The sequence below is a fragment of the Pezoporus flaviventris genome, unplaced genomic scaffold, assembly GCF_033815535.1.
Source record: "Pezoporus flaviventris isolate CSIRO_AGI_PZ_B2104156 unplaced genomic scaffold, CSIRO_AGI_Pfla_v1 ptg000063l, whole genome shotgun sequence".
Lineage (NCBI taxonomy): Eukaryota > Metazoa > Chordata > Aves > Psittaciformes > Psittacidae > Pezoporus > Pezoporus flaviventris.
In genome coordinates, this window is record NW_026892611.1 from 10,595,388 (window position 1) to 10,619,242 (window position 23,855).

The 23,855-nt window shown below is 42.9% G+C and overlaps 1 protein-coding gene across 2 annotated transcripts in view; it reads right to left on the minus strand.

Annotated features, from left to right (window-relative positions):
- CLTC (clathrin heavy chain) overlaps positions 1–23,855 on the minus strand; it is a 33,622-nt gene extending 9,767 nt beyond the window's left edge. Inside the window, exons 1-22 of one of the 2 annotated variants that reach the window (XM_061470561.1) lie at positions 23,567–23,855; positions 14,953–15,160; positions 12,600–12,868; positions 12,108–12,269; positions 11,213–11,326; positions 10,646–10,819; positions 9,601–9,798; positions 8,745–8,945; positions 7,992–8,144; positions 7,568–7,690; positions 7,145–7,282; positions 6,861–7,025; positions 6,594–6,774; positions 5,495–5,658; positions 3,668–3,793; positions 2,967–3,109; positions 2,328–2,562; positions 1,866–1,988; positions 1,624–1,769; positions 1,274–1,457; positions 740–932; positions 131–288 (exon numbers count right to left, since the gene is read on the minus strand). In XM_061470561.1, coding sequence (XP_061326545.1) covers positions 131–288; positions 740–932; positions 1,274–1,457; positions 1,624–1,769; positions 1,866–1,988; positions 2,328–2,562; positions 2,967–3,109; positions 3,668–3,793; positions 5,495–5,658; positions 6,594–6,774; positions 6,861–7,025; positions 7,145–7,282; positions 7,568–7,690; positions 7,992–8,144; positions 8,745–8,945; positions 9,601–9,798; positions 10,646–10,819; positions 11,213–11,326; positions 12,108–12,269; positions 12,600–12,868; positions 14,953–15,160; positions 23,567–23,608 — 3,600 coding nt within the window. In that variant the 5' untranslated portion in view covers positions 23,609–23,855. The remainder of the gene's footprint in view (positions 1–130; positions 289–739; positions 933–1,273; positions 1,458–1,623; positions 1,770–1,865; positions 1,989–2,327; positions 2,563–2,966; positions 3,110–3,667; positions 3,794–5,494; positions 5,659–6,593; positions 6,775–6,860; positions 7,026–7,144; positions 7,283–7,567; positions 7,691–7,991; positions 8,145–8,744; positions 8,946–9,600; positions 9,799–10,645; positions 10,820–11,212; positions 11,327–12,107; positions 12,270–12,599; positions 12,869–14,952; positions 15,161–23,566) is intronic. The other variant, XM_061470562.1, reaches the window with a different exon arrangement.

The following is a 23,855-nucleotide window of genomic DNA, read 5'->3' on the forward strand; positions in this document are numbered from 1 at the left end:
GTTCAAGCCATTACCAAAATGGAAACGTCTTCAAAACCCAAGAGAGAGAGAAGTCCCAACACCCCTGTGGTTAGCAAGGCCTAAGGAGCCTGCTGCTGTGATTCAGTAAAACAAACTCAGTCTCACTCACTTGCTGGATATGTGCATTGTTGGGTCCATTGATAAACTCCTCTAGCTCTGCTAGACGGTTTGTTTTAGCAAGAGCAAAGATTAATTCTGTTTCCACATACGACTCCCGGGCCTTCTTGCGTGCCATCTGGAGATACTTCACCAGTTCCTCCCAGTTTCCTATGAAACAGAGTTCAGAACACTTACCTTCCTGCCATTGAGAACATGTGTGCTGAAGCTATACTACCAGCTCTACCTTGTCCAAGTATTTCTACAGCTATTCCCCAGCAATCAAGAGTAGCCTTCATACTGCACATACTATGTTAGATTAATAGTCACCTTACAATAGGCCTAACTAAAATCCTGGTATTTAACTTCATGCAAAGACCTGCTTAGTAGCACCTGCTCTACCAGAAGTCTCCAGCTAGCTAAAGAAGGCAATTATAAGCCCACCAATTATCTGCAGATGGAATACGCTATCTTCCCCTCTTCTCACTTAGGACAGTTTTTGAAGAACCAGATTCCTCTACTTGCATCAAGACACAGGTTTAATACAACTGCAGTTTGAGCAGGCCATGCAAAAGAGCTGAGCAACACCAAAAGCAAGGCTTTAAATAAAATTTAACCATACCACTGGCATTGGCAGCTTGAACAACTTCCATGTACGAGGAAGGATCATCTGCTTTAATATATGAATCAATCGCTTCCTTTACCATCCCCTTCTGAAGCTGTGCTTTAGCCAGCTGACTCCATACAGCAGGCTCATTGCAGCGTTCAGCAAATTCATACGCACGATCCAGGTTGCCAATATGCTCTATTAATACCTAAAGAAAGGGTTACCATCATCAGCCACTATCTATAAAGGTCAGTTTTTACAAGACACTGTGCCGTGGTTTATGTTACTTCTTCAATGGATTCACAGCTGCTTTTAAAACAAGGGCTACTCTATACAACCCATGCAGCAAGAGTGACAGTAGGCTTAAAGTGTCACTTACTAGTGGGTTTAATACAAAACATCTGTTCTACTTCAGAAGAGAAAACACTGAACAGCTTCGGTCACTTTGCTAATTGGTGTTAAGCACTGAAGTCACAGGTTAACAGCAAAGTCCTTGTGTGAGGATGTACATGTCACAGGGAGATACTACAGACTGATGTTTTTCAATACCTGTACAGCTGATGTGTTGACATCAAACTTCCTGAAGATAGCAAATGCCTCCTCGAAAAGCTCATTGCTAATAGCTATATTGGCTATGTCTGGAGCATCATAGTTATCCAGGCGATTGATGTATTCCATGACACGGGTGCGATCAGCCTTAATAGCTGTAAGAATGAGAAGGTTCTGCAGATTCCTAAACAGAGAAAGAAAAATATTAGTACATGTCAAGTAATGAACAGAAATTCACCCTTCCCTCTGGAGAAGGTATCAGTTTCTTTGCTGTTCCACATTACAGCAATTTAGTACCTCTACCAAGTATAATTTCAAGTTTCCCAAGACTTAATTTTGACTTTACACACCTGTGCTCACTGAACACAGAGTTATCAAGAACTATTTTCTCCAGCAGTTCAATAAGCTCATTCGGAAGATCTGCAGTCATGAAGGCCTTCACAGTAACAGAGACTTCCTCAGGGTCTTGCGTCTCTGACAGTGCAGTCTGTACAACCTGTAGGCAGAGTCAAGGCATTGACATATCAGCTAAGTGACACGCTAGCAAGTCAGGTTGGGACAGCAAAGGATTTTATTGGTTTGTCAGTTATACCTGGTCAATCAGTGGTCTTCTGTAAGGGTTGCTTTCCAGCAGGACACTGGCCCACAGTTCAGGGTCCTTACGACGAACTAAGTAGCGGGAAAGACTTTTGAAGAGGGAGTTCTCATTGCACACCTAGCAAATGGCAAAGTTTATTCAGAGGGCAGTCACAGCTATTGAGCCTACAATTGATGAGCTAACTGTATTGCAACATTAAAGAAGCCTGAGACGCATGCTAGAAATCTCAGGCTTTGACACTTTGATTAGCCTCCTATCCTAGGATGTCCAGGGGAGTCTCCCAATTCTTACTAAGATGCAGAGGGATATTAAATAGCTACCTATTCTATGAGACATTACTAGTTCCTAGCTTAAAACTTTTTAGGAAATAAATGCTTCTGACAGTCTGAGCAATCCACATGCCACAATACTCAGGTTAGAACTTAACGCACAATACAGCTGCCTTGGCATACATACATTGATAAGTTCCAAATCGCATTGTCCACGCTCATAAGCCACACAGGCCAGGTGAGGGTCCCTCTTTTCACAGTACTTGCCAACAACACGACTATCGTAATAAGGATTCTCACGCAGGAATCTTTCCGGGTTGTTGTTGCTATCAATGTATATTTTGGCCAATGCATTGTGAGTCGCAGGCTCCTCACAACCCTCATGAATTCTTGCTTCCAGCCAGGGCAGAAGCAGTTTCAGCCTAGACGGAAGGAAGTAGGTTTCATATTAGAGAGACTGAGTGAATAAGCAAGTATCCACTTGCACAGTATCTTCACTACAGAAGTCAGCTTCAGTATAGGACAGTCAGTAAGTAAGAGTTACGGTACTCCCCTTTGACCTGAATTCTGTTTCATCATTACATGGTGTAACTTTCTGACACTGTGAAGAACATCACATGACAAGAACTATCAGCTGGAAGCTGCTTAAGGGAGATCCGCACATCAGGCAAGAAGTAAAGCAGACTCTTGCTACTTGCCCAGCCAACATAAGTTTCTTGTTCTGTCAGTATCAGCTGTACCTGTGTAATGAGGGCATGCATGGACAGATGAGCAGTACTACTGTTACCAGTCTGGCAGCGTTAAGAGACTTGCGAAAGTTTAATACCTGTTTCTCTTCTCAACCTCTGCAACAAGCTCATCAGTTGAAAATTGACCTCTCACTACAAGAATAAGGTTCTTTATCACATCTTCAGAGCAATCCACATCAAGCAGTCCCCCAATAACAACAGGCAGACGACTTGGATTCACCTAAATGGGATTATTTAAAGTCAGTGTATTGTCATGCAGCATAGGCAGTCAATACTTATCCCTAGAAGTAGACATGAAGGCTGTTTGTTAAGATTCTTATCCTCCTGCCTTTACTCCCAGCTTCCTGAGGTTTCAGACTAGCTTGAAAGTCAATTCTTCAGTGAACAGGGGTTCACAGCACAGTTCAGTGGCTCACTAATGCTCAGTCCCCACAGCAGAACTCCTGAGCAAGCCAATTTGTCCCTGCAGGAAGTATAAAGAACTTTCCCACTCCTAAAATGCTGGAAGTTAGAGTGACCCTAAGAACTCCAAAGTTATTCTACCAAGTTTCCTTCATCAACGGGTACATTAGCTGGGGTTACTGCTCTGCTTGGCTGAGGAATAAGAGGAGACCTGACTCACATAAGGGCTACCTTTCCAGAGGCCACCAACAGCTACTTAAATGACAGTCTCAAGTATGAGTTTGCAGAACTCTTAGAAGCGTAATACCTATAGATCCATATAAATCTAGAAAGACTGATCAGTTTTATTCATTAAAGCCAACGAACTGTAACTTACCTTCTGTACATATATCTCAATATATTTTTGGAGATTATTTCTATACAAATACAGCACCAGGTCGTGCACAAAGTCAAAGCGATCACATACAATGATGAGTGGCAACTGGTCAGTGAGTTTAGCTTCCTATAAAGAGAAGAGCTTTAGTAATTTGGTTTTGTTCTTTGGCTTAAACAGACAAATACAGTCACTTAAACTCTTAAAGCAGCTGAATTTGGAAAGCCAAAATTCAACACTCAACCAAGTAATGACAACTTACTGTTCAACTAATTGTTTGCAATAGGTAGCAAGTAGGAGTACTCACACCCACTTCAGGGCCTACAGCAAGAAGCTTTTTGAAGTTTAACCCTGCTCTTTTGCATGGCAGAGTCCACAAAGTTTTACAACACATACAACTATTACAAGCCTAAGCTATAGACAGCATTTTTAGTTGCCACTGATGTTTGGTGTGCAGGATTAGCACTCTGGGATTTCAAAAGAATTTAACCGAAACTAGATTAAGTTGTGGCTCCTAATGTAATAGCTATATGGCACTCAAAGTCAACTCTGTATATATCTTGTGATACCTTCTAACTATGGATATAGATAATGGTAAGACTCCAGCTAGTAGCAGTAGTACTTAAATTGCTAATCAGATTAGGTATCTAAAAGCATTCCAACTTTCAGCATAAGATTATACAATGATTACAGTACAGAAGCTTAGTCTATGTGGCAGACAGTATTCCGGATGCATTATTTCAGATCACTTATTCGAACATGCACATCCCAGAATATAATCCTACATGTCAATTACACTTAAGGACTTTACACAGGAAGGCCTGTACTGGGAGATTTACCTGGTACATGTCCTGCACATTCCAGACATGGAACAGCACAAAAAACAATAGCTTTCATCAGGAGTTTGACAGCTTGATAACATCTTAGGTGGCTCAATCAATTGACATACCTTACACCTCAGTGACACCAGGTTATTTTTATGGAATTCTCATTTGAAGAGTTTTGCCATCTTCAGATATGATCAGCAAAATCCAAGACTATGCTATGTAACCAACAAACACGAAGGCAGGAAATGCTCCCAGATAAAAGTTTTTCCCTCCCACACTGTTTCTCAGTTATTCCTAGCAGTGTTGTATTTGTTAATAAGCTCAGCGCTAGCAACAGGCTACAGAGTCTGAACTTGAGCACACAATCTTCTTTTCACTCTTCAGAAATGTTTCAACAATGCTCCAAATCCTAGCAAGTCAGTTATGTACTTACACTGACTGGCACATCCTAGCAGAGCTAAAGTGTGGTTCACTTGGCTGAAATTTCGGCAAGTACGTACAGTGAGATAGATCAACCCTGAACTCTAACAGCATTTATGGAATTAATTTACACAATTCACTTGTTGTTACTGTAACTGCTCAGCTGAAGCTGATTACACTGTAAATAAACATAAAGTTACGAACTCATTTGGCATTAAGGTTGTTCTCAACCTCCAAGTAACCCATTTCCTACTTTATAGCAGACATCTGTAACAAGTTCTAGATGAGCTGGTGCTGTCACTACAGTTTGGGAGTTCAAGCCAGGTTAACCCTATTAAGAGCAGCAAGGACCTGATCTGACAGCTTCTCCATTTTTTAAGTATTGTTCCAGGTTCAGGCTTCATTAAGAGGTACTGCCGACAGGGTAGATACCTCTGGTTTAAAAGGACAGATGGATCCTTAAGCACAAAGATTAAGACTCATTTGTATTTTCACACAGCTGCCTCATTCCACTGATGACACACACCATGTTTTATCAGAACCCCAAACAGGCCAAGACAGTCCAATGCTACCCAAGCATTACCTTGAGGAAGTTTTTAACACGTTCTGGATCATAGCAGTTACTTTCCCTGCAGATTCTTTCCACTTCTTTAATTTGTCCTGTCTTGCATGCAGCTTGAATATATTTGAAATGCACATCTGGATCCTGGCTGAAGTTTACAATAGAGCCCAGGAAATAAAACAAACCTCGGAGGGAAAGAGTCACCATGTTATTCTGCTAAAGCATTTGATTTTGATCACCGCTAGCTTTTAAGCAAGGCTTCCAAATTAAAATACATGAAAACTTGAATCTGACTACTGCAGAAGTTTAAGAAGAACTGAAAAAGAAAGATTCCAGCATTGTAATTGTTTTAGGAACACCAGACTACCCTAGCAGAGTTGAGCTTCTTGTTGCTCTCCACGTATTACACAGACTAATGTGTTACATGCAACGTCAATACTGATGTATCACCAATTGTCATAGGTCAGCTTAGATAAAACATCCAGCACATGCCTTCCATACACCCACCACACAGGAGGCAAGGAAAAGTTTAGAAAACCAAAATTAGTTGTGCCCAGCAGCTATCATCACACCTTTCACTAAAACACACAGTGCAAAAGCTGCTTGCCTTGACCCACAGCTAGAGTTCACTGAAAGCTGATGCCATGTAATACTGGACTACTTTAGATAAGTGACAGCCAAGTCACTTAGTCACGAAAGATTCGCTCAGCCACACATCTGCAGAGATTTAACCACCAACATACTGCCATGCTGACAAGATTACACACAACTAGTCTTGTTGAGAAATACAAAAGCCTGAAAGCCAAAGGCTACACAAATTTAAGATGACCATTTTGGACAGAGGACAAAGACCAGCAGCTTCTTCAGTTAACTCTTTAGGCTGTCTACAGCTCCAAGCTATTTGGTAACATTTCATAAAAACCAAAATATGCAACACTGATTATTGGTGCCCCTGTTAATGGGGGAACTTTAAGGTTTAAGTCAGGTTTCAAGACAGTTTTCAGGCCTAGGTATTTAAGTTCAATATTGGCTTTCTGGATTTCAACAGACAATCCTTCATACACATGTCTGATGAGGTGAGCACTAGCTCCTTTTGCTAGAGGCAAGGGCACAAACTTACCTTCAAAGCTCTTGAAAGACTCAAACAGCTCAATAAGTGACTGTGTTGAAAGCTGTTCATGGTATTTTGAAGCTACCTGGACACAGATCTGCAGGTTCTGACGAATGTTAGCAGACAACATAGCACGCAGACACTCCAGGGAGTCTTCTACTGATAAGGAACCAAAATAATTCACTAACCACTGCAAAGACACAGAAGGTATTTTAGGCCCGAGTAGAACACTCTACACTGAAGTCAAACGTAGACTCAGAACGTTTGATCTCATACCTCAGGATTGAGAAGATGAGTGTGAACTACTGCACGCTTGATGTCATATAAGTCTGTGAAGTGTTCAAGTGCTCTCTGTAGCAAGCCAGCTTTCTCACACAGCTGAGCTATGTGAGCCCGGTCATAGTGAGTAAACATTTGGTTTCCCAGTATAGCATCTGCAACCTAGAAGGAATAATAGAAAGTTTTCATTTAGATCCTGAATTCTAACACTTAATATGGACCACAACACAGCATCCAGTCTAGCCACCAGCAAGCCTGATCTAGTAATTCTGAAAACATACCTGAGGTGCATGCATGAGGTTCATCTCAAGTAAACGTGTTTGCAGGGGGCCTTCCGAGGGACGATTATTCTTCAGTGCATCCAGCAAGAAGGCTGTACATTGCTGAATTAAATTATATTCCATGAAGACATCTACAATCTGGAAAAAAATTAAGCTTTATTAGAAGCTGGAAGCATATTTACACAAAGTAACATCAAGTGCAGCTCCCAAAGCCAAAGTCTTCATTATGGCACTGAAATAAGCTACCATTTAGCATTCTTAAAAACAAGCAAGAAACAGCATTGTCCTGATAAGGGAAATCTAAACTCATAGTTTGGAAAAAAATTTATATAATTTTTTTTTCCTCTTTCTCTTGTGGTGAGAAACCACACCGTTACCAATTTAAGGCCTTGAACTTAACATTTCACAGCAATAGTTACTTACTTGTGTTATGTCTGCAAGAGGCTCTTCGTCTTGAACAAGCATTTGTGCAAACTGCTGTCCTTGATCAGGGCTGATTCTCATTACATTCCTCAGCAAAAAAATCCAATCTGGAGTATATCCAACCTGAAGAGATAATGAAAAGTAATAACTCAACAAGAGTACACACCTTGTTAAATAGAGAGCTCAGTAAAAGCTACTGTCAGTAGCTTACACAACCCAGACAGGATTTCCTCATTTGGTACATAGGGAAGTATGAAAGGACACACGCATGAGGTCTATCAGTAATTATTCATAACAAAACATTAGGCCAAAGTAGGCACTACACAGACTTTCAGATTCCCCCACAATTCCTTTTACTCACTTCAGAACATACACTGGTTATTCTTAATCACAGGACAGATGTGGCAATTTAATTTCCTCTCACCTTCTTAGCATACAAAACAATCTTCTGGACTTGTCCCGTTTCAGCAAAACACTGGATGACTTTGTTAGGTACGTTGGCTCTCAGATAGACGCTAAGTGCTAGTGTAGGATCTACAGATTTTACAAGGTCTCCCAGCTCCTCTGAGCACTCCAGCTGTTTAACGATATAAATATAGTCAGTCCACCCTGACCATGCCAGGCGACGCATTAATACAATCTTCCTCATTTGTCTTCCTTTTGAACTTCTCAACAAAACCCCCAAAACCAAACCATAGGGGTCAGCTTGAGAGCATTATCTGCCTCTTTCTGTAGTGATCTAGCAGACTCCGTTCTTTACGCTGTTCTACAGGAGTCAGTACTATATTTGTAGAGCTAAAAAGAATCAGGTGATACATTATATCAGCATGTTTCTTCACCTAATTACAGAAATGTAACCACAGCTCAAAGCATACGCAAGACAGTATCCAAACACAAGCCTAAAGTTGTTGGGAAAGAGCAGCAGTTCAAGCAGCTTTCCACACTGTTACCCTGCTGTAATTTTAAGCAGAATGACTGAAGCTCTTGGAATATTCAATTCTCTTGCAGTAATGTGGGTCATAGATACAGGTAGAGTGAACATACTTTGCTCAACTGCTTGATCTCACCAGCACATTAAGGAGTTGAATGGGTGAGTTTTCCTGGGGAGGGGAGGAGGCTGATAAGCCTGTATGCCCCTTTCCTTCCAGAGCTCTAAAGAGATCTACCTCAAATTTACCTTATCTTCCTTTAACCATTTTTCCAAGAGCTGTTTGCGGCCCTGCTGAAGCACTGGTCTGCAGAGCTCCAGCGACTCATACTTATTCAGCTGCCCTTGGTCAAGCAGAATGCCAAAGTATTGGAGTAAAGGGGAAGTCTGTCCTGGCTGAGCTGGAACACTCTGGAACCGGCGTATGGTGTCTGGAGTACGCAGGATTCCCTGCCAGAAATAAGAGATGCATTTTAGTTTTCTGTTCAGCTACTGTGGCTTAGCAAGAGTTCCTCCAAAGAGCTGAGGTTACAAATGTTTGCCCCAGTGACACTGTTTGCCAGCCCAGAATAAGTCAAAAGCAGTACAGTTGAACATTGGCTCAGACACTGACTTCAAGATGATCTAACATAAGATGTGCAATAGCAACCTATTGAACTTGTTTCAGCAGCAATGCAGATTTAAGTTTGGGAGACATTCCTACAGAACTGAGACACCATGTCCTTGCAAGCAAGTTCCTCTAATGTGAGTTTAATCTCTTAGTCTGTTCTTTTTATCCTTAGATGCAGCCCCAGCTAGAGGCTATCTTCTCAGAGACTTTATTTAATCACTGGAAATGTTTACATTAAGCCTTATATAGACATTACTTCATTATTTATTCCTTTCCCCCTCTACAGACATCATACAAGCTTTAAAACTTTCCAGCATACAATCAGTACTCTCGGCACATAACATACAGGTTCTTCCCAGATACTTTAAGTACTGCATTAGGACAGGAGCAGTAATGAGATTCTAGTCTTGCCACTTAGGAAATTCAGCAAGCTTTATTGATGCAGAAAGCTTAAGCCAGTAAAGTTCAGCACTGTTCTGAATATCAGTCTATTACCTTTGGGGCATTAGCTGCCACTTTTGCTGCCTCCGAATAGTTCCCTTGTGCAAACAGTGCATTGAATTTTCTGGCAAAGAGTTCCTCAGCACCGGCCAGGTTGTTGCGGACAGCCATTCGTAAAGCTAGGTCAGGATTCTGCAGCACATTTGTGATATAAGGAATAATATTCTCTTCTTCCACACACACTGAGAGCACCTGAATAAATCATCCAGGAAAATTTCCAGTTAATCCAAACACAAAGAACAAACCAAAGGCTAAGCTAACCTCCAAGAGGAAAGGTAGGACATACATGAAAACTTTCCATCCCTTGATAACTGCAGTCTTGCAATTTTATTTAAGAAACAGACCTTTAGTTAGAAAGAGCCTCTAGATCCAAATACTGCATCAAGACAGATGATTAAGTTAAGCTGAGGTATTTACAGCAGTCAGAAATACAGGAATATAAGTACTGTCTTTCTGTAACCTGTACTCAATGTCTAAGGATAAACTAGGGACAAGTCTTCTACTCTGTACTACCCACACTCAACAAACACCAACCTTTGCAGTCAATTCAGTCTAAAGGCCTAGCTGTACAATGTTAGTGGATGTACAGTGTTAGTTTAGATGTGTATGCAGATGAGGTAGCAAATTTGGGGCTCAGAACACTGTCAGGCCTCAGATGTTCTGAGCACAGGGTTCAAACTTAACATATTAAAGACTTCTATTAGCATGTGCTCTGCAAGAGGATACAATTCGCCACCAGAAGATGGGTGTATTCTAGCTCCATTCTCAACAGCAAGACAGTGTTTAGATTTGTTTAGATTCACTGACTGCCATTACAAAACCCCCAAAATTATGCAACCAGAACCAGAGTTGTAGAAGACATTAGAAGTGAGATAAGCTGCACTCCTGTTCAACTATCCACTACTACTATATTCCTTACACTATTAATCTCGCTTGTTAATTTCTGGAATCTTTTATACACTGATATAAACCCTACAGTGTATCATTAAGGGCCAGTGGGATTAGCTAAACAAGTGGTTTCCCAGCCAAGCTTCCTTACTTGTCCCTTTCTGTTCACGCCAATAATTCCAGCTGTTGCTTCATGCTGTGCTGTAACAAATATGGTCTCTCCACTGATTCTGTTCATGTAGATACAGGTGCCAGTTTCCAGGTCATACAAGTGGATATAGCCATATTTTGTTATGAGAAACACCACATCATGCTTGTCACTGATCTGCAAAACAGGCATAAGCAAATTTAGTATTGCACAAAACCAATTAAGTACTTCAAAGAATCAGCACACAGCTGTGCCATTTCTGGACAACCAGAAGTGCTGTTATATTTTTACTTAATATTAGAGTACTATCACAGTAGAACAATATTTCATAAGCTTGACATACAATTAAAAATACATTAATACTTCTTCCATAAATAAGAACACATCGCCTTTGAATGCTGCCTCAGTCGCCACCTTTGCTTAACACCACTGAAGCAGGAGCATTCCACCTGCTTAGTGCCAAGCCTCAGGTCAATATACTGGCCACCCAGCTTTTCAGTGCCCTGTTACAGTGTCACATCTCCCAAGAGAACTAGACTTGTTCTTGTCTCTTGTTTACAGCTGTCATACCTGCATGGCAACAGGAAAGTCATTTTGTGCTTCAGGAGGAAAGAAGACATCCACTGCTTTCTTTGGAAATGGCTGATTCCCAGTAGGTGGTGTGCCAACTTCAATGATATGGAGCTGTGCAATAGATAGGATTAGTCTGTTAGTTCTTGTACTTAATTTATGTAACAATAGATTCAACAATGAGGATACAGCAATTCTTTCACTGATGAGTCTTAATCCCAAGCTTATGCAAAAGATAAACTAAATCAGTCTTCCTAAATATTTTTACTGGCTAGAAGTGTGGCATACTGTATTCATGTACCATAGATGAGGGAAACAGGTAAACATGATCTTCAGTTACTCCTAGCTACTCAGAAGTTTAAGGATTCAGTTAGGTCACTTTACACACACTCTTTCAACATGGTTAACACTCCACACTGACAGTCCTGAGGATGTTTCTCTGAATCTAGCTTTGGTTTTCCCGTTTTAGCTGTCACAGAGTAGCTCACTTAATTCCAGTGTTAGTATTAGAGCACTAGTTACTTGTCACTAGTGTTTAATTTTTTTCATCCAGTAATTTGGAAATAAGTTAAGCCTGATACTGGGGATCAGCACCAAAGAAAGATTACAACAGCTTTTCCCTTAAGCTTAGCCTGTGAAGCCAAGAGTCACATGTTTCAAACAGCTAATTAGGCTGGCCATGACATGCCACTTCATGAGCTCAAAACAGCTCCTGCTACATCAGGTACTCCCCGCTGTAAAGCTCTGTATGCACCAGTTTTCATACATATTACACTGACACAGTCCTTCACCTTTTTCCTAAAGGCAACTTCATGCATTAAACCACTTGTTTTTGTGGGAGCAGACAACCAGGGTTAGTCATTAAAGATTACAACATATTTAGAGCCAGTCTTACCTTACCCCCAGCCTGCCCTCTTACTGCAAAACAGAAGAGAGTAGATTCTTCAGCATTTCCTTCCATCTTGAACTGCGCAAAGCTAGCCGCATGTCCCTCAATTGGTTGTGACACTTTTCTATCCACAGAATATAGCTGCATTGCTCCCACAACACGATTTTGCTAGACAAGACAGAACAAGAGTCAGGGGTAACACACAGACAGTAATTTCATTCAAGTTAGCATTGGTAAGTATGTTGTCATACCCAGCTGAAGTACCATGCCATGCTTCTCTTACACAGGCATCACTTAAGACTGAATATTGTACTATGCTTATACCATTACTGTAAGATTTTGACTCATTTATGTTTATTATTTGATGATTAAGACAAACACTTACATTCCCAACAATGTTTAAGAAAGAAAAAAATCCCTATCAGTCTTGCTGCTACAGAAGGAGGAAACAAGACAAGCTGTGGGCTTCCACAGCAGGCCTCCCTGGTAGCACGGTACCTGTGCAGATATGCCCGTTAGCAGTAGCCATTTCTGCTTAGCATCAGTACGGTAGTTGATGATCTGGCAGCCAGCAAGACTAGAATGGCGATCAAACATTTTCACAGGCTGGGACTCTCCCTCCATACTCCAATGGTAGACTGCATTATCCGTTACAAGGGCAACGGTATTCAGAGAGATCCACTTCCAGAAGGTGACATCGTCTGTCATTGTATGAGCCTTCATTTTGCTCTTCATTTCAATGTTAAATATTTGAAGCGTTTTCCCAGCTAGAAAACACAACATTGTTAGCCAGGTTAGTTTCCACCTGTTCCCTCAAGCACTGGTTAAAAGTAGATGAGCTGCACTATGACACTGAACCCCCCATGAATTCCTTCAAGAAAGCAGTCAGATACTGGCAGTATCTTCAGTGACCAGCCATTACTTTTAACCAGACCACACTCCTAGAGCTAATTTTATCAATTTGTCACTACTGAGCAACCAAAACAGATGTGGAATACAAGTTGGTAGGAGACAAGAGCTTTAGCTACACAAACAAGTTGTACAATACTTCATGTACATCAAGACCAAGCTACAATAATGCTGAGTCTCTTGAAAGTTATGAGGGCTATGCCAGTGCCATTAAAAACTATGTCCACATCTGTTTTAAGTATAAGAAAAGCACAACATGGAACAGTCAAGTCAGCAGAGGGCTTTCATAACTGATTCATTAACCAAAACCCTTGGGTTGCACTAATGGGATACATAGCTACTGGCTGCAAACCAGACTAACAAACTGTACAAGGAAAGGAATCTAGGGACCAACACAAGCTCTAGAAGGTAAGAGGAAAAGTTCTCCTAGTTACACCGAATGGTGCATACATACATCCTGAACAGCCACTTGCAGAAATTCCTACCAGTTTTTACAACACAGTGGCATATAAGAAATTATTTTTTCCTGTTGAGAAGGTAAGGAAGGTTCTGACCAACTTCTAGTTTTAGGAGACAGCTATTTAAGCACATGCTCCTGTAGCCCAAGGTGAATATAAAAGACCATGTGAAACTAGGTGCAGGCCAGAATTTCTGCAGTTACTAACTGTACTTGGCTTGATAAAGTCACAGTGCCATACAGGCAAGTGCCTTCACTCACCAAGGATTAGTTTAGTTAGAAGACATTATTAATTCTGCTATTGACCCAAGATGCAGAGCCAGAAGTTTCTCCAGGGCTTGAAGAAGGCTGTCTAACAGTGTTACTCAGGCTACAGGCTAGCAGTTTCTATATCTAGTACATCTGGACCTCCACAGTGAAGGGAAATGACATTCAGGGAACATGTATTCTACATGATTTGCAAGGTAGAAGAGGCAAAATTTAGACTTAAGTCAAAAGGGTCAGTCCTGATTATAAAAAGCTTAAAATCAAGATCCCTATAGCTTAAGTACACTCTGAATCTTCAGGATTTCCTTGTTTGGGAGGGCATGAAAAACCTCTGAATTTTAGGCTTTCAGCTGCTTAACCACCACTGTTCAGCCATGTGCACCATAGATTTGAGCCATTTTATTCTGCATCTTCTTGTCATAAGACACAAAAGGAACTAGTACAGTTAATTGAAATAACTCACCATCTGCACACACAAGAAAGCATTAAAGTTGTGACAAAACAGTAGCACAGTTAAGTCAAACTTAGACAACACTGAATACGTATATATCTTTTTATTAGCAATACATGCATTTCTAGACTGACAGTATTTAAGGCTTCTTGGGGAGAGACTGAGATTTCTAGAAACTCCAGAAGAATGCTTGTTCTCTGTACTACCAGAGATAGCAAGTTAGCTGACCTTGTGCTTTATCCAGCACCCAAGTCTTTCCTGCATAGTTTAACTCTTCTTATCACTGACTGATATAATAAATATGCAGACCGGTACACCAGCCTCTTCTAGCAAGGCCAGACTAAGGCCTTCAGGAATATTTCCCCTCCTCCCCAGTCTTAGTTTTCCTCTCTGTAAAGAGAGGCTTAGTTGACAGACCTTATACACTGAGGAGATCAGCTCTCACTTCCCTCTAGCATAATTCCAGAACTGAGCCTACACTTCCCTTCCAGCTCTCCCCGCGCAGAAGCTGTAAGCGTTCCGACCAAAGCAACAAACCCTCATCCTAATGATGAGCAAATACCAGAAAACTTCAACTGAAGCTTACTGCCCAGCTGTCTTCAGAGTAACTTAAAACGATTTAAATTTGAGCTCCCAATAAGCTATGGAGAAGCAGTAAGGGATCCTCCCACATAAACTGCCTGAGACTTAACTCAGTCATAAACTAGTCTTACAGAAAGCTCTGCATCCATTTCAGACATTTCTTTATCAAGACTTCCATACCATACCTTTTAATGCAATGACTTTACTGGCAGGGTTCATGATAGCACTGTCAGCTGAAATTGGTCTTCGGATGGGGTTGCTGGGGTCATTCATGTCAATGATCACCACTTGAGCCTGTTCTCCTACTTTCTCTCTTATGCAGATGAATTTGTCAGACTCCATTGTCAGAGTGCTGAACCCAATGTTTGCTGGGTTGATGCCCAAATTTTGGAGCTGGAAGAGAAAGAAAAGAAGGCTTAGCATTATGTTACTGCTTCAATACAGCCATGAACAGCTTTTGTGAAAGCCACAAGAGACACAAGGCTTCATGCATCTTTTCCTGACAATAAAATCATACTATGCAAAATGGCAGGCACACAAATTCTTGTGCTTCTTCAATTAAGCCCAGCAAGCTTCCTGAAGAAGCCCTTCGGCATTCAAATGCTTGATGCCTTGTCTTCAACGTCCATTTACAACTTCCTGTTTTGAGAACTCAACTTTTGGGCCCCTCATATGGTTTGAGGCACATTGAGCTTGCCTGCTCCTGGTAGCTGTCCTAGAGTTGCAGCTTCAGTAGTCACTCACCAGCTTTGCTTCCAGAGTCCTAACTTACTCCACTGAGCCTGGCAGCTCTCACTGTTTCAAGCTTAACATCACATGTGAGGGGAATGAGCTTTATCTTTATCCTTGTGGAGTTAAAATAGCTACCTGTGTAGCAATTAGCCTAGTCCTGTCTAGCAGCAAGGCTGTATAGCACCCAGGAGGCAAAGCTAACATGACACGGATATTATTGAAATTAGAAATGGCTCATGCACAATCATGCTTCACACAGAAGATACCAGTAAACCACCTCCTTTTCTGCTAAGCCAGTCTGCTTCTGTAAACCTTTAGATGCATCCCTTTTAATTATGTTTTAGTACAGCTTGTAATAAAACACAGTTTAGGTAGGAGCCCTTCATCACGTTTTTAACAGGCTAGTGTGTTAGGATGTCAGCAGTGAAACAGTTTATTCCATGTTTAACAGTGCAAATGCAGAACAGTTCACTGCACATCCAGATACCCCGCTTCTGAGAGGATACACCTTAAAAACTCAAGCTCGGTTTTCTACTGCTGCAGGAATTATCACTTTAATACTTCAAATATTTTTCTCTCTGGGAAACAACTTCAAGCCCAAGGTCTCCCAAGAAGGGCCAGACCTTCAAAGCCATTTTAGTACTAGTTTGTAGCAAAACACTAGGCTCTTATCAGCTGTGCTCTGTGCCAGCTCTGAGGTGACCACACCTCAGCTGCTCTGTTCCTGCCTACTTGCAGCTTCCGATAAAGAGGGTGTTTTACTACACTTCCCCTTTGCCATGGCTCTTAGGCAGCACATGCAAGGAACGTCTAAGCCGTGTCACACCCAGTGAACAGAACAAGCTTCACAAAGAGCACTCCAAAGTATGACCTATACCACATAGTGAATCAAGACAGCTACATCTTGGGACAGTTTAAAGCCGAGACTCTAAAGCAAGTCAGTTTTAACTCCTTGGGTTTGCTGAAGGAGAGAATTTCTAGACAATTCACAGGGGTTGTGTATGGTTCTTTGGTAACACTGCATTTAAGTTCTTTCTCCTGAAAGGCACTATTTCACTGAAGCTACTTTGCTCTTAAGTGAGGACTTCACCATTTGAAGCTCTTCAGTCAGGTTTCAACAACAGCAAAACCACATTCAGGGTCTCTAACGTTTAAGGGTTCACTTCACAACTAACTCACAGGACTTAAGGTCACACAGCTTTTCCTTTTCAGAAGATTTTGAGGTAAGACTATAAGCAGAACAGATTTAAATGTAGTTCTTGAAATCAGACATCAAGCTAGTTACCACAACTGACTAGCCATTCTTCCACACCAGAATATCTACACTTCCTGTGACTTAACACAGTGAATGGCTTCACTCAGAAACAACTCTTTTTACATCCATCCACCTGACAATAAAGCCAAGAAACTTTCAGGTGAAAGACAGTGTTTTATCAGCTCTTCCAAGAGAAGACTATTAACGCTACAGCTATTTAAAAGGATAGTGTTCTCTAGTAGAGAGTTTGTAGATCAGCCAGGCATGGCTATATGCAACCCAGTCAAACCCTTCAGGAGAAAAGGTCTGAGGATGCAAGAGTTTCATCTGATAGAGCTGGAGAGACTTATTAGGATGTAGTGTTTATTTTTGCAAGGGCTGCAGGCATAACAAGTGCAAAATCACTTACCAAGTATTCAGTTTCCTTGTAACTGGTAGAGGAGGGTAGTTTCAGAGTGCCAAGTACTCCCTCCACCTGGCAGTAACTCACAACACTATGCAAACAAGCATTGTGGACAGAACAAATCAAAGCAGTAAGTCCTAGCAGACGGCAGACCTCCTCAGGAAGGCCTAGACATAACCTCCGAATCAAAGTTGCTTGGATACTGTAAGGCAGATTTATTTTAATCATGATCAAACTGCCATCTGAGGTATCCAACCCTAGTGGAAGAGGGACTTAAAAAAGGACAGCATTTTCAGAGGCTAGATATTTCTTTGAAAAGATTTACTCAATTGGCACTGGAGCTCTGAAGAAAGCTTGGAGAAGCTTTCTTATGGAGGCAAGACCATTAGTAAGGTCTTTAAGTACACAAGCTCTTTCTGCTAAGATCTCATCTTTTAACCTCAAGAGATCCAAGCATATGAACCAAGTTGCTTCAAGCACCAAGGCAGGAAGTTGACTTGATCCATGACAACCCCTGCATTTGATTACACAAGAGCTCACCAGCCAAGAGTGGTACTTGCTTTGTTCACCTGGTAAAGCTAATGGTAACTTTTCTTGACTGCACTCTGATCTGATGCTCAGAACTCATGTGAGTATACATCATTCCCAGAAGTATAGGTTCTTTTCTCCCCCACACAGGCTAAAGTTCAGGAGTGTTTATAAAGCTAAGCAAACAGAGAGTAAGATTACTATCAGGAAGTGTGATACTCTTATTATGAAAATGTCAGTATTACTCCACAGGCAAACTCCTGAGTTTGCACTACAACTGAGAGTACAGGGCTTTATGGCAGATTTTCTACCCCTTCTCCTCTGACCACAAACGGAAAACATACCAAATGTTTAATATTGCATTCATTTAGGTCCACCACCTTTCACCAGCTCATAAGCAAGTACAAAAGACTGGGGAAGAAAAACAAGGAATTGTAAAAAACTCCTACATTATACTATGAAAACCACTTACTTGCCTTTCAAGCAGATACAAAAGCACTACTTGCTATCTGTGCTTGGGCAACCAGTTTACAGGGCAAGTTAGCTTACACCAGCATCTGTTAGAAAGCTCAGTTATACCAGTCTCCTGAAAGCATGTTGAGAAGAAAGTGTTCTATGAGTTAGCTGCTCCATTAGAGTGGAATCGCAAAACAGGTTGCCAGAGACAGCAGCATCTCTTCAGTTCAGCAGATATGTCACCCTGAAGGGCTCATCTAACCCAAGACTGGATATTTCAGTCAATTGCAGGCTGTACTGAATCATCACATTCTGTGATGGCATTTATCTCAACAGCATTGAGACATGAATCATTATAACATAGTAAGTGAAAACCTGATTAGCAAAATTGTTTTTTCTCTGGAAGATGATTCAAGTAGGTTCTTGGTAATTTATTCAGAGAAGTTGTCCTATTACATGCATGTTTGACACCAAACTGCATGGTAAAACTGCTGACAAGAGTCTCTTTGTTGACCCCTTCCTGGAACATTTGCTTTCTTGTCACAGTTTGCTTAGCTGTCAAATAATTTCTCCTTGCCTACAAGGAAGGGCACAGAACTGCTGAGTACACATTTCACCTCGATTCTCACACTCAACAGGATATAACCACCATTCCTGTCGCCACAAGCAGCTGCTTAGTCTCTACCCAGAGACTCCTTATCTACATGCAGCTAGAAATCACATAGCTGGAAAATGACAGTCAACAGAAAAGCGCCCATGAGAAGCACAGAGCTCCCTGATGCGCACTGAGTCACATTAGCTCTATTGCAAGACCATGCTTTGTCCAGTTTTGACTGAACAAGGCAGACACCTGGCTACATTGCAGCCATTCGTTTAGTTCCATCTGTGAAAATGAGCAAAGCAAGCACGCCACACGAGATCTGTATATGCACTGATCTGTTTGAGCTACCGCAAACACATCAGTGTAACATGAGCTCCACAGCCAGTCAATGGCTCCAAAGTACTTCAAGCTTACCAGTACAAGGTAAGAGTTGGTGTTTGTGACAGGCTAGGAAGTTATGTTTTCAACAGATAAGAGACCTCTATAATGTTCAAGAGCTCTTCTATATCCTTCCTATTTTCTGCCTCACCCTCAACGGGCTGAGGTAGCCATCCGGTCTCAGCAGCCCCAGGCAAGCCGTGCTGTGACTATTGCAGCTACAAGCCACTCGAGTGCAGAACCACTGGCTTTTGGTTCAGCCACCCCCGCACAAAGTGCTAATGAGCACCCCCACCTAGACAAGCAGGCCTCTTGACTTCAGCACCTGCTGTGAGGGCCAAACCAAGAAGAATAGCTTCTAAATCACTTAACTAATTGTTCCCATCCAATTAGTTGACACACACACACAGAGCTCAAGGCACCTTGATTCTTCACGGCATTCTTTGTTACAGATTCTCCATCTGCAAGAACACTCCAAACTCGCTGGTTTTAGGAATTCAGATCCACTAAGACGAAGAAGGCAAGAACCCCACCAAAACAGCATTCAGCACAGCAGGCATCCGATTCCTGACCGAAATTACTAACAAAAGACTTAACTGCTTCAAGCTAATACTGTTATAGCAGAGATTTAGTGGTTTAGGATATATTAAACAGTCTCACTGCCAGCAAAATACATGGAAGAACTTTGTTGTTTGTCACTGCTAGAGTGAAGTAGCAAAATTCTAAGTTTTATTATACCATGCTATCCAGTTTTATTCAGTTAGCTCTTTGCCATAGCTAGCTATAGTTCCAAGAGCCATCCAAGTACCACCACACTAGATCAGCACAGCTGCCATTCAAGTTTGTGCCATTAATGACCAATAGGTACAAGAACCCCATTCGTACGTAAAAGAGTAGTTCTGTCTCAGGATCAAGTGCACAGCCTCAGCTGACAGGTTTCCATACCGTCTAGACAAGTCTACAATTTTCTTTTAAACACACTGAGGTTCAGAGGAGCACTCATTGATGCCTGAAGTCACACCAGTTAGAGCGGTGTGCCTGGCCCAAGGTCAACTTTTACATATTTCAGGGTAGTGGGGTAAACTAATTTGCAATTACAGTTTGTCACTTGCTAACTAGTCTGGCTCCTTCTCGCTCATCAGGAACTTGTCATCTTAGAACAGCTCTGTGCACCTACTACAGTAAGCGGCTGTGGTTTACTTTCACCCTCAAGTATGCAGTCACCAACTTATGGAATGCATAAAACCTGGGTATGAGAAACCAGATTTGCAATCACTTAACATACCGAACTCTGATCTCCCACTGCATACCCCCTGGACTGTTTCCTCACAGCTAATTGAAAAGAAAAAAGTAGCACTATAAAGCTTTATAACAGGAGTCCAGTAGTTTTGATAGCAAAGGAATCAAGTTTCTCCTTGGAAACTCCCAAGGAGAAGGTTTCTGCACAGTGTATTGTTGATATTCTTTTGTGCAAGGCAGGCATCTACAATAGACAATACACAGATAACATCCTGCACATCTGCAACTACTGAGATTTCAGAGCTATGTAATGGGACAAACAAACCAAACCTGAAGCCTGACTACACATTTTGTTTTCAGACTTCACTTGGGAACTATTCGGAAAGCTTACTTAACCCTAGAAGCTAAATACTTACCACATCTTACTTGCCCAAACTAGACTTTTAGCTCAAATTGCAGGCACAAAGCATGCTGTACTGTGTATCCAGGAGACAAGACATTCAGGAGCACCACAGTGCAGGGCTTCTGGAGCCTTCACCTCTTCATTCCCCTACCACCCAGCCAAGAGACTGACAGAAACAGACACCACCAGTGCACCTTGAGCAGCGCAACATGGAGTGCAACTGTGTTCAAGCTGGAGATCAGGACAAGCTTTGTACATAATTACATGACTACGTTCTGACCTGCAGTAGTGGATCCATGGAGAATTAGTGTCATACCACATGTACTGCTGACTGCCAGTCTTCCAAATCAATTAAAAGCACCTTTCAGTAACTGCCTAACAAGAACTTTCTCCTTCATACCCATCACCTGCCTTTTTATGAGTATGGCTCCAGTTGGATACCTTGTCTTTTGTTAAGCACCAACTACAAGCTTGCAAGTGTTGCACAACACCTGTATGACAGGTTTCCTAGACAATGTAGGTCAGGCACAGTTCAAGAAATTTTGAGTCCATGAGGATCTCCTATGAACAGCCTGGAATAGGATAAAGGAGCTCTAGGTAGCAAGAATGCAGTAACATCCATGTTGCTCCTCTCAACATTTACTCCAACAGTAAGTCAGAAGTTTCAGGATGAAAGCAGCGTCTCTGACTAGTCAAGTTCCTCTGAATTTTTTTCAATGAACTAAAATGAGGAAGTTCAGCAGCTACAGCAAGCTGAAGAGTTCTGGGCAACATGCATGCAGGACCAGACCGCTAGCCACCAAACCTTACCAGCTTACACATGCAGCTGTAAAAGATACTGGTGAAGCCAGTGCTCTACACTAAATAGGAACAGGGGAAGAAATACAAATAAATGGATAAATCAGCCTTTAGTCAGAACAGTCACATTCTACAAGTGTTGGCCCTACAAGTACTTGGGGAGTGAAGCAGATAAGTTTCATTATGTAATAGTACTCATGTCATTAGAGACCTGGTAGTGGGTCACATGCAAGGTTTGTATCTTAAATAATGCATCACAGATACATTCCTACAATACTTTATTAAGAGCTGGGCTACCCAGAGGGATGAGTTTCACCCAAGTATACTGAGCCTTCTCAACACCCAGTTCTAGGCCATACCACTACCAGGAGAGGATGCTTGCTCAGATCTGAAGCTCTGGCCAACACATGGCTGCTCCCAAAAGAAGAGTCTAGGGCTACATCTAAGCTGTGATTTCTGGCCTGGTTTTAAACTGATACTGAAATAAAATTACCAAATGCTCAACAGTTACCTAGCTAGATAAAAACCAATCACAGCAGCATTCTTAAAATCTAAAACTAGCACTATGGGCAGTGGGAATTTACACAGCAAAGTATTTTGCAATTGTTCTTTTAATAAGGTGTCTATGAATTAAATTCTTTCCATCTGGGTTAGAAAAAGGTCACTATAAACAAGCAGAGCCATCATTGTGTTAGTGCCCACCACAGTCCTCATTAGTTAAGCACAAACTGCATACAGACACCAGCACCAGAGGACCCTGCCTAGGTAGGTCCAGGTAACTTTTATTAGACAGCTGCTCAAAAAACACTCCTCAGTACTAAAGCCAAGCTTAACACCATCACAGCTACAGCAACTGCAGACAAGAAGCGCAGCTCTTATACTTTGCCCTATAGGCTTGTCAGATAGGAAGTCACATTGCACAACTGGATCCTGCTTCCAGACCCCTCCCTGTGCTCCAGCTTCACCCACAAACATTAAAGGTGTGTGCTCATTTGAGAAGATAATCTTGCATTCCTGCAGTAGAGTGAGTTTAGATTTGTTATTGGCACTTTTAGACAGCTGTGTTAAACTAAAGGCCATCACATGGAAGTAGCCTATTAGAATGTGGTTATGGTTTAATGATGCCCAAATGCAGCCTTTGTTGGAGGCCAGCAGGCACTAGACAGAAGGTGCAGACCTGGCACTCGGGTGCCTGCACTGCCACAGCTGTACTGTAGGGAAGCCCGCAGTAGCTTCCACGTTTCACTGCAATACGTGTATTTTCTTCACGGAAGATGTCATTACAAGCCAGAACATCGATAAAATGATTTATTAGGTCCTTACAAGAACTCCTACCCTCATTAGAAAATACTGAATCAAGTAAACCCGGAGCCAGCTTGGTCACCCCGTTAATCCCCCCCGCCCTGCGCACCCCCTGCCGAAGCGAGACTCCCGCTCGCCGTGCCCCGCAGGAGGCTCTCTCCTCGGAAGCGAAAACGAACCAGCCGCGCTCTCCCCTCCCACCGCCGCACCGCCCAGCAAGTGCTACCATGGGCACGGCGCCAGCCTCGCCTACACCACCGGTACGGACGCACTCCGCCACCCGACCGTGGGAGACCAGGCGGGGACCGGGCAAGGGCAGGATGCCCAACGCCCGGCAGCAGGACCCGCACCTCAGCCCCTCACAGCCTCCCGGTTGTCCAAGAGCCCCGCGGCGCCCCAGCTTTTCCCCTCCGGCCCAGGCCCTCCCGGAGACAGCAGCGGGCGAGCTGGAAGGTGCCCTTCGGGACGGCGCGGTAGGCAGCCGGAGGCGGTAAAGAGCTACACGAGCCAGACACCGGCGAGGCCCGCGGGAGGGCGGCCGCCCCGCAGCCGGAGAGGCCCGGACCGCCCCACCGGCCATCAGAAAGGAATCGCAGACAGGCCCAGGACCTCTCGCCCAGGCACCGTCCCCGGGCGACTCCTCCATCCGAGGGAGCGGCCGGCCCGCCCGCCCGCCCCAGCACCCAAGGCCCCTCCGCGCCCACCTGGAGATGCTCCTGGAAGCGGATCGGTAGGATCTGGGCCATGGCGGCGGCGGCAGCAGCAGCAGGCTGGGGCTCCAGTCCGAGGCCGGACCGGAGTCGCAGCTCAGTGGGGTCCGGGCGGCGCGGGGAAGCGGGGCCGCAATGGCGGAGCGAGAAGTGAAGAGCTGCGGCGATACGGAAGCTGCCTCCGCCGGCGGAAGGATACCGCCGCGGAAGGAAGAAGGCTCCCCTCACCTGCCGGGACCGGCCTTAACTGCACAGGCCAGGCGGAAGGATCAAGGCGCGCGGA